Source organism: Dasypus novemcinctus, chromosome 21 (assembly GCF_030445035.2).
Source record: "Dasypus novemcinctus isolate mDasNov1 chromosome 21, mDasNov1.1.hap2, whole genome shotgun sequence".
NCBI lineage: Eukaryota > Metazoa > Chordata > Mammalia > Cingulata > Dasypodidae > Dasypus > Dasypus novemcinctus.
The window spans coordinates 25117664-25128851 of NC_080693.1; the positions used below are offsets into that span (position 1 = coordinate 25117664).

The window sequence follows — 11188 nt, forward strand, 5'->3', positions numbered from 1 at the left end:
GAATGAAATCTTTTCTTTTTCCATTATGTTTGATGACAAACTTGCCAGTATGCAGGAAAAAGCCACAGTCTGTTTCTGCTTTTGTTAAATAGGGGATGCTTCATAATCGGGGCATCGTCGCACAGGGCCATGCTGACCTTTGTTATCATCCCCACTTTTGCATACGTGCTGCCAACAAGAGCAAAGCAATTGCCTTTTTCTTTTTTTTTTTTTTTTAATTCTACTCAATTTATTCATTTTTTAAAAAAATATTACATTCAAAAAATATGAGGTCCCCATTCACCCCCACCGCCTCCACCCCACCACTCCCCCCACAGTAGCACTCTCCCCCATCATTATGACACATCCATTGCATCTGGTGAGTATATCTCTGGGCATTGCTGCACCCCATGCATGGCCTATGGTCCACACAATAGCCCACACTCTCCCACGTTCCATCCAGTGGGCCATGGGAGGACATAGAATGTCCGGCAGCAATTGCCTTTTTCTTTTCCAACATTTTATTTCAAAATTTTTCAAACATACAGAAAAGTTAATCGAATTTTACATTAATCACCTGCATACCCACCACCCAGATTTTACCTGTAATATTTTACTCTACAACTGTCTCTTAGCTGTCTCCCTGTCCTTGGTTTGCCCTTCTCTAAAGTATCCCCTTCACTGTTGGAACAGTCATCTATTGAAGCGAAAGCATAAGAGCCTTCAATCACTCCCTCTGGGATAGAGGCCAAACTCTTTAGCCTAATGTACAAGGCCCTTCACAAGCTAACCCCAATCCACCTTTACAGTATTATGTCCCGTTATTCCTCTTTTCTTTGTACCTAAAGTGTTCTTTATCTGGACAGCCCTTACCCAGCCTTGATGAAATCCCTGATGAATTCTTGCCCAGCTCTGCTATCACCTTCACCATCAAGCCTTCCCAGAATTCCACTGGCTACACTGGCTACTCCCATAAAGTTCCTGTCAGGCTTTACCCATGCATCAGTATATAGTAAATATTTGTTTATATGTGCCTTCCCCACTAGACTATGAGATTCTCAAAAGCAAGACCCTGTCTCATCCTTCTCTGTGTCCCCATTTCCATGTAGGGCATCTGACACACCACAGGGCTCTGTAGGTATTGAGTGCAGGAGGTGATGAGAGAGAACACTCGTGGACAATGGAAATACGTGGAATGCTCAGGCCCCTGGGGGACCTCCTTTGATTCTGGGGAAGTGGAGTACCCACCTGGATGGGCATGCCCAAATCTAGCGTCAGCCCACAACAGGGATCGATGAAGATGGTGAGGATGGGCTCCGAAGGGTCCTGGGCAAAGCGTTTCAGAACAGAATCATGCTCCTCCGTCCATGTGGCATCTGCCAGTCCGGTCAGCATAGCTCGGGAGAGGAAGAGGGGCTTCTACATAGGAGAGCAGACAAAGAGCCATAGCAATGACAGATGGCGGGATGAGTCACTTCTCCCACCCACAATCACAGGTGAGGACATGCGAGATGAGAGGAGAAACCAGACAGGTTCAGAATGGTGGAGAGAAAGCTGGTGGGGAGGAGAATGACAGGTGTCAAGTTTTGGAAGAAATGAGACAGTAAGAGTATCCTGACCTTCCCAAAATCCTGAACATAGAGGAATGAACAAACTATGGACTAAGGTAGGTTTATTATTATTCTAGCGATGGAAAACTTGTAACATTGATATAAAGACAGTGGTTGGTTCATGCCCACCCAGAGAGGTCAATAAATAAATAAATAAATAAATAAATAAATAAATAAATAAATGCAGTGGTCACCAGAGGTTCTGGGGGAGGGAGAGGGAAGAATAAGTGTAACAAGGGTCATTTTTGAGACATTGGAATCGTTCTATGTGATACTGCAATGACGGATACAGGTCATTATACATTTTGTCAAAACCTATAAAATTGTGCAGTGCAAAGTGTTCATCAAATGTAACAAATGTACCACACTAATGAAAGATATTTTTAATAGGGGAAAGTGTGGGAGGGGTGTATGGGAATCCCCTATATTTTCAAAGTAACATTTATGTAATCTAAAACTCCTATAAAAATAAAGGAAAAAAAAGATTCTCCTGATCCTAAGACTGAAACAAAGACAAGGCTGTAGAGGAAAACTACAGGATATCATCTTCCCAAGACATTTCATGTATGCTTGTGGTGGTAAAAATGCATTAAGGAGTCACTCTCAACATCAAAGGAAAAACTGAATTAAGGTCATGTCTAAGATATTAGCCTAGCTTAAGCAACTAGGAGCAGGGAGAGGATGAATGGAGAAACGATAAGGGTCCAAGAGCAATTTCTTCATGATACATCCCCCTTAGGATGCTACAATAAGTATAAGTTGAGTGGGAAAGCAGTAAGGAAGAAGTGGGTGCGGGGAGAAAAGGCAGAAAAACACCAAAGAACAGATCGATTACATGGAAAATAAATTGGAATGGGTAGCTAGAAAAAAAATTAATGTGTAGAACTCTACTAAAGAAATTAAGGAAAATATAAGATATGATTCAGTAAACTTGAGAAATCACCCCATCCTGCCCCCAGGATTCCTGGAAGATGAGAAGGAATCTATGTTAAAGTTTCCAGGTCAGGAAAATTTAGCAGACAGTGATTCAAAATCTTTCCTATATAGAGAGATAGATGAACCAATAAAAAAAACACTAAGATCCCAATAAATAAATGGACAAAAGGACACAGATGTGTCATTTCATAGAAAACAGAAAAGGCAAATATGAACAAATGTTCAATTTCACTTGAAATCAAAGGTATACGAAAATTTTTAAAAATATCATTTATTGCGTATCTCTTTTTGTTTAATCTTTGCTAAACTGGAAACACCCAAACCTGGAAAGCATTTGTTTTTAGTAAGATTGTAAAAATCACAATCCCTTTGAATTATGTATCAAAAGTGTTAAAAATGTATCAAAGTGTTTACCCTTTCGGTTCAAAATCTTAAAAATGGCTAAATGTCCCAAAGTAATGATTTTTAAAGAGTGATGATTTATGATACATATGTCTGGTAGAACTTTACATGGCCGTTAAAAATGGTGTTTACAAAAAGTATATAATAACATAAAGAATGATAAAATGTTTTGTGAAAAAGCTTAATACAAAATTGTAGTATATGGTACAGTTGGAGTAATGTTTTTTTAAAATCTCCCAAAATCAGAATCACAAAGATGATCCCATATGAAAATTACCAGACAAGTACAGAATGTAAACTTAGTAAGTAAAGCAAATAAAGCTTAGAGAAGTTAAATAACTCGCGTAAGTTTAGAGAGCTTATAAATGACAGAGCCAAGGTTTTTAGCCATAGTCTGAAATTAGGCTTTTTAATTTTTCTTTTTACTTTTTCTTTCAAAAGTAACACGTAATGCAGTACATACATAGCCCCTAGTTTTGTGAACACTTTGTCATGTCTACTTTATATTGTTGTTTTTGTTTGTTTGTTTTTAGGAGGTACCAGGGATTGAACCTGGGACCTCATACATGCAAAGTAGGCACTCAAGCACTGCGCTACACCTGTACTGCCATGTTTACTTTAGAAGGTGTGTAAGAAAAAAAAAAGCCTATTTAATAAGGAGGAAAAAAAAACTTGTAAACCTATGTACAGAAAGAAAAGACACATACCATAATTTTAATATTGGGTATGTCTAAGTGATAATGCTATAAGGGTGGTTTGTTTTTTGTTTGTTTGGTTTTTTGCCCTTTCTTTTTTTATTTTTCTCTTTTTCATTTTTTTCTTTAATGAGTAGTTATTATTTTTCTGTCCCTTTTCCTAAATTTCAAGGTCACGGCTCTATTTACTGTTCTGGGCCAGGTAACCATGGGAATGGCTAGGCTCTGAGGCAACTCGGAACTAAAGGTGTAGGGTCATTAGTGTCACTTTCTCAAGGAAGTGCCTTCTGTAAATTCTTCAGCAGAGAGAGCCAAAAGAAAGGAGGAAAGAATAGGTCTGAGAAATTAGCATCCAATTAAGACAATAGCTGCCCAGCTTGTTCAACTTGTTCAGAGATTAAAACAACCGACAAAAGTTCATCGTGATTGGACCCGAGGGTGGGGGGACAGGGGAGGGAAAGCTAGGAGATCTGTTCCTGTCATGAAGGGGTGGGGGATCCAGATGACTGTCCTTTACCCAAAGAACTGGATTTGGGGTGAGTAGGTTACCAGTAGAGAGGAAGCAGAAGGAAGAGACAGATTAGAGCAAATTCCTTATACACCATTCTACAATTGATCCTTTGATTCGCCGTTACTGGGGAGGAATATTTGTCTCCGTGAAGACCCTCGGACCTACCACATCCTCCTGAGGTTCCTCTAATGGTTCTTTTGGTACTGCCGATTGGTTAAATTCTGACTCTGGGAAGAAAAGAGATTAAAAAAAAAAAAATTAAGACATTTCTCAAAAGGTTAAAACAGAGTTACCACATGACCAGCAATTCCACTCTTGGGTATATTCCAAAAAAAAATAAAACATATGTCCATACACAAACCTATACATGAATGCCCATAAGCATTATTCACAAGAACCAAAAAGTAGAAACCACCCATATGTCCACCAACTGAAGGATGGATAAACATGGTGTACCATACAAAGGAATATCATTCAGCCATAAAAAGGAATGAAGTTCTGATACATGCTACAACAAGGATGAACCTCAACACTTTAAGTGAAAGAAACCAGACACAAAAGATCACATATTATATGATTCCATTTATATGAAATGTCCAGAATAGACAAATCCATAGAGATAGAAAGTAGACTAGCAGTTGCCAGGGACTGGGGAGACAAATAAAAGGGGAAGTGACTGCTTAACGAGTATGGGGTTTCCTTTTGGGGTGGTGAAAATGTTCTGGAACTAGATAACAATGAGGGTTGCAGAACATGGTCACTGTACTAAATGCCTCTGAACTGTACACTTTCAAATGGTTCGTTTTATAGTGGGTGAATTTTTTCTCCAAAAGAAAAAGAAAAGCAAGAACCCATTTCTCTGGTCCCAGCTGTTACATGCAGGCCTTCAGTCGCCATTCTTCTGACCCCTGCACGAGGGGTTCCGTGATGACCGATGGCGGGCCTGGTTCAGCTTGCCACCCTCTCCAAGTTCTGAAGGTCCTCGAAGGCTGATACTATACATGACATTTATGGAGGTATGTAGTAAAAATAGAAAAACAGGCTTGAAGTTGATTAACACCAACGTCAAGATAGTAGTGAGCTCTGGAGAAGGAAAGAAGGGATCAGGGAGGGGCAAATAAAGGGATTTACTTGCTTCTTTCATGATTTGTTCTTTTTTTTATTTTTTTCAAATATTTTTTTTTAATTAAGCAGTTTTATTAATAGAGCATGATTTATTCTAATGTTGAATGGCGGATACAAAGAAATTCATTATATTATTCTCTATACTTTTTCTGGTTTTGCCTGAAATACGTCTACAATCCCTTATCCAAAACCCTTTGGGTAGATTTATTTCAGAATTTAGAACTGTAACACCCCATCCCATTTCTTCACCACCCATCCCCAGCGAGCTCTGAAACAGCACTCCAAAAGCTTTTAATATCACTAGTATTTCTGCTGTAAAACAGATGAATATATGTATTTAGTGGCTTAAATAGAGTATTAATAGTTCCATGTCAGTTTAGGTTAGGTTTTATCACCAAATAAGTTTGGAGGCCAAACTTTGGGAAAAAAACTTTTAGTTGTCAGAGCTTTTTTTTTTTTTTTTCAGAGAAGTTGTAGGTTCATGCAGAAAATAGAGTTCCCATATCTCTCCCTCATTATTTTTTTTTAAAGATTTATTTATTTATTTCTCTCCCCGCCACCCCCTCCAGCTGTCTGCTCTCTGTGTCCATTCGCTGTGTGTTCTTCTGTGACCGCTTCTATCCTTATCAGCAGCACCCGGAATCTGTGTCTCTTTTTGTTGCGTCATCTTGTGTCAGCTCTCTGTGTGTGCAGCACCATTCTTGGGCAGGCTGCACTTTCTTTTACACTGGGTGGCTCTCCTTATGGGGCGCACTCCTTGCACGTGAGGCTCCCCTATGTGGGGGACACCTCTGCGTGGCACGGCACTCCTTGTGAGCATCAGCACTGCACATGGGCCAGCTCCACACGGGTCAAGGAGGCCCGGGGTTTGAACCGCGGACCTCCCATGTGGTAGGCAGACGCCCTATCCATTGGGCCAAGTCCACTTCCCTCTCCCTCATTATTAACATCCGCAAATTACCACAGTAGCATAGTACATTTGTTACAAGTGATGAAAGGATATTATTTACATTAGGGTTCACTGTGTTGTAATAGTCCTATGGTTGTTTTTTTTTAATTTTTATTCTAGTAACATATATACAATCTAAAATTTCCCCCTTTAGCCACATTCAGATATATAATTCAGTGGTTTTAATTACATTCATAACACTGTGCTACCATCACCACCATCTATTACCAAAACTTTTCCATCACCCCAAACAGAAATTCTGGACCAATTAAGCATTACTTTTCCCTTCTCTACCCCCGTTACAGCTTTTTAAAATTACAGATAAGAGATTATGAGCCTGTACTACTTCTTTTAATAGGAATTGAGGAGCACTTAAGGAAGTAAAAGGAAGCCAAGAGAAACTCAAAGAGTGTTTGGTCTTTGCTTTCTAACCCACCATCCATTACCAAGAAGAGTTACAGGTCCCTCTGACTCCAGTGGGACAGACTCAATCGCTCCCCGATTCCAAAGATTACAGAGATAAATGGTAGCTTCAGGGCTTCCATCTACGTGGGTTATGAGTCAGCTGGAAGGCTCCATAACTAACAGTAAAAGACTTGGAGCTGGGAGAGTCAGAGTTCCTTGGTGCTGGATGGCCAGTGCTCCCATTTTGAAGCTCTCTCCCTTTCCTCCCCAGAGGATTCTCAAGCCCTGCCTCAATTCCTTTCCTCCTCCCTCCCCCTGCTCCTGGTACCCAGCTCCTAAGAATGCATCCCATTTCAAACTGCTCTCCGCTGAGCATTTGAGAACACAGAAGGAAAAAAATATTTCAGACTGAGAACACCAATCCTTCTCCCACATCCACGTTTAATCCCCCAGCCTTCAATATTAAAAGGAATTCCATTTCTCTCCACCTTGACAGGTTGCTCACAGTAGAGCCCAGGTAAAGGGGTGGTCTACACTTAGTTCAGTCATATCTACACTGGCCAGTGCGCTCAGAGACAGCTCAGTCACCCAGCACCAGCTACCAAAGACCTTCCTGGCTCGCTCACATCAAATCCATGGGAGGCGGCCTCTCTAAACTCTTTTCTTCTTCCTCAGCCTGGGTGTCAGGCTTCTTTTCCTGTTGCCCTGAACCTGAACCTCCTTAGTCTTACCAAGTCCCTGCCAAAGTGAGGACGGAAATACAAGAGCCTTAAACAGATGGCAGAAAGCATTGGTGGGGCTCAGGATTCAATGGGTGGCAAAGCAGGCTGAGTCTCCATGGTGATGGGCTTCCTGGGAGAAAAACATTATTTGTTTTGCCACCCAGGGTGAAAATGGGAAAAAGGAAGAGCTCAAACCCTCTTCAGTGGGGGTAGGAGCAACAGGAACACTTGACATAAAGAGGAAGAGGCAAGAGAAAGGACTGGCTGGTGAACTCTTGTTGCATTGGTGGGAAATTTTAAGACAGAGAAAGAACAAATATGAGAGTAGCCAGGAGGAAGACAAAAAAAAAAAAAGGACCCAGCAGCAGGCTTGAGACCCTGCTGAACCCCCACAGCTTGGGGGGAGGTGGGTGCATCTTGCCCAGAACCAACAAAACCTGCTCCCCAGTCTTAAGACCCTCCTTAAATAAAACACCCCATTCCCAACCCCCTTCCACTATCCCCCCACTCCACTTCTCAGAGCCCCCTTCCTCAGACTGCAAGTCCCTCCCCCACCTGTACCCACCATGCTCCTCCTGGAGCAGCTGCGCCTCCACCTGGGGCGCTGGTTCCAGCTCTGGTGGGGGCTCTTCCAGCTGGATGTTCTCCTCAGACTGGATGGCCAGGGCTGCCTTGGTGGCTTGAGCAGCTCGCCCTGCCCGGCTGCCCCGGCTGCCGCCCTTGCCACCCACTCGCCGCTTCTTCTCAGCTTTGCCGGACATGGTGCAGGCAAAACCTGAACCTGGAGATACACCAGCAGTTGGGTGGTCACAACCAGACCTCAGCCCAACCCAGTATAGGATATCTGTCATCTCCCCTGAATTCAAAAACTTATTGAGACCCCCCACTATCGTAATCTTATCTGGGCGTACCCATGCCTTGTTCCACTACCCACAAGAGGCCCCTGGCAATACCAGCCTAGGAGCCAAGCTAAAAACCAAAGTTGGTCCCTCAGGGCATTAGTTAAAGATGGTAGCCCAGGGGTCTCCCCAGTAATGATGGTTTAGAGACTCCTTATCTCTGCCCAGGGGTATAAGAACATAAGATAATCAGGAAACGACTTGCCAAGCTGAAGCAGAGTTGCCCAAACCCTCACTCCCTCGGCCCCTCCTGGCCAAGGGTCAGTGAGAGAAGGCCCAGGGAAAGGAAGACTGTCCCCAGGTTCACCACCCTTTGTCATTGTGTCAAGTCACTGAAGCAAAACAAGATGATTTTCCCATGTACCTCCTTTCCTCCCAAGTTACACTCCCCGCCAAAGGGAGGAAATAGAGAAATGGTCCTCCTACCCCTACTAAAATCTGCACCCTCCTTAAACAAAGAAAAACAGTATTTGCAACTTGTTTCTTTCACTTTTAATTCCCAAGGGACAGGGACCCTGTTTTGTGCAGGCTCCAAAAGATATCAGCTCAGTTCACTGAGTAACTGTGCTAAGTGATGAACTGAGATCATTTGATTCCAAATGCCCTAACAGATTGGAAGCTGGAAGGATAAGAGCCATTCGATAACGAATTTTGAATTGTGCCTGGAAGAGAAGGGCATGGAGGGATGTGAGAGGTGCCTCTCAGAGGAGGAGGGCTGGGAGTAGGGGTAGCTGGGAGCCCCAGGGGCAATGCCGGTGGGCTGGGCAATCCCTCTTCACTCAGCTGCTGCCTGACAGCCACCTGCCGCTTTCCTTCCTCATTCCCATAGGCTGCCCCAGGCACTGATCACAGGCTATGTATTTCAGACTTGAAGGATTTGTACTTTGCTCGGAGGAAAAGCCAACTCATCAATAAAAACAACTTGGGCAGCGCGGTTTCCTCCACCAGTCTCCAGCAAAGTTCGACCTCGCTTCCCTGCCTCAAACTGGGGCCTCAGGAGCACTGAGCTGGCCAGGTTCCGACTCCCACCCCGTGGGGCTCACCCCCAGATCCCACCCCGCGGGCTCCAGGAGGAGCTTTTCCACTGGCCCGGAACTCATTCCGGAAATATCACAGGGGCCCCACGCCCTCCCCTCAAACTGGTTACCACTGAGCAAATTCCCTCACAACTGTCCCCTTTTTTTTCACCTCACTCCCAAATGCCCCTTCTCCCTCACAACTGTCCCTTCTCCCCCTCGCTCCACACTGCCCCTTTCTTTCCCCTCCCCCCACAACCGCCCCTTTCTCCTCCCACAACTGTCCCTTCTTCTCCTCTCCCCCCCCCAACTGCCCCTTCTTTTCCTCCGCCACCCCAAAATGTCCCTTCATTCCCCCTCACTTCTGCCTCTTCTCCCCACAGTGTCTCACTTCTCCCAGCATTCCTTCCCGCCTTCCCTCTGCCCCTGACACACACCTCACGGCGCCGACCCTCTCCTCCCTAGGGTGACCGATGGGCCACTCCAGTTAAGAAATTGCCCCGCGTGGCCCTCTGCGGCCCGCGCCCGCACGCGTCGCGTTGGCAACCCCGGGCGGGGAGGGGCAGCTGGCCGCGGCGCGAGCCCGCAGAGCCGGCCGCCTCTGCGCAGGCGCCGTGCAGCCCTGCTCCATTGCCCCACCCAGCTTCCAGCGCCCCAGCGGGGGTCGGGGGCAAGAGGGCTGGGGGCCAGGGGAAAGCGTGCTAAGCCTGACGGGCTGGAGGGGACGGGGGGGGCTTGGTCCGAGGACCTGGCTGGAAGCCTTGAGCTCCCCTTCCGCAGGACATTGAAAAGGCAGGGGGAGCCCAAGCCCCTGACCCCCGCTCAGAGCTGGGGGCTCCATCCCGAGCGTGCCCAGCAGATGGCGCCCGGGTCCCTGCCTGCGAGGCTCGCTCGCCATCTAACAGGCGTTCCAGGATTTCGAGGCAGCCGTGGCCGCAGCTGGGTCTGGGGAAAAAACCGGGGCTGGAGCACCCCTGCCCTCCTGCTTGTTCCCCCTTTTTAGTGCGGACTGGGGCCTGGGATTGCCGGACGGCGCTGGGCGGGGGAAAGGGGGGAAGAACAGAACTGGAATTTGGAGGATTGGCCTTGGAGAGCGTCGCTCGTTTTGGGGGGAACGGAAGGCGGGGACTCCCTGGGGAAGGTGACCGGGCCGGGGAGGGGCTTTGCTCTCCATAGGAACAAAGGCTGAATCCCTGGGAAGCGAGAGGAGAGGGGTGTGAGAGGAGGGGCAGACCCCAAAGGGTGCTAGGGGGCGCCACGGCCGGGGAGGCGCCTGGAGGACGCAGGCAGGCCTGCCTGGGAGAAGCTGTGGAGAGGCCTGAGCAGTACAGGGAGGAAGCGCATCAGGGGGATGGGGAGGCACCCTCCCTGCTTCCATCAATAGTGCCTAATTAAGACAAAGCCAGCAGTGAGCCCACTGATTACATTTCCATGAGGAGCTAAATTGATGGCATTTTCTTTGCTGGCTGAGGAGGGGAGCCGCTGGCCCCTCCGTTCCCCCTTTTCCTGGTACCAGCTTCTTGGGGATGGGTGTTCACACCTGGCAGGCCTCATTAAGCCAGCCTGGCACTTGGAGGAGTGGCAGTCCTGGCCGCCCTGAAGGGCAGCGGGGATGCAGCCACATCCTCACCCAGCCTCGACTTCACCGTCTCACCTTCCCTATCTTTACTCCCAAATTGGACTGCACTCTTATCCTGAAGGTGGGTTTCTGGGTGGGCTCTGATTTGTGGCCTCTTGCCCCACCCCGACCCCCCAGGGCCAAGAGCAGTAACTGAAGAAGAGGGGGTCTTGCTGTACCCCAAAGCCAGCTCCACGGCAGGTACAGCAAAGGTGGGAGCTGTGGGGGATCCTCCAACCAGATGGGCTGTGGGAGGCAGAGAGGCAACAGAGCCCGCAAGGAAAGGTCCCAAAGGAGGGGAAATTTGAGGGCAGCAAGAGG

At 46.5% G+C, this 11188-nt stretch overlaps 1 protein-coding gene across 1 annotated transcript in view; it reads right to left on the bottom strand.

Moving 5' to 3' along the window:
- The window catches only part of DNAH2 (dynein axonemal heavy chain 2), a 112169-nt gene extending 102306 nt beyond the window's left edge, over positions 1 to 9863 (bottom strand). Inside the window, 4 exon segments of the mRNA XM_058283575.2 lie at positions 1228 to 1398; positions 4299 to 4360; positions 7900 to 8115; positions 9687 to 9863. Of these exon segments, the coding sequence (XP_058139558.1) occupies positions 1228 to 1398; positions 4299 to 4360; positions 7900 to 8095 (429 nt within the window). The 5' untranslated portion in view covers positions 8096 to 8115; positions 9687 to 9863.
- Between the last annotated feature and the right edge of the window lie 1325 nt (positions 9864 to 11188).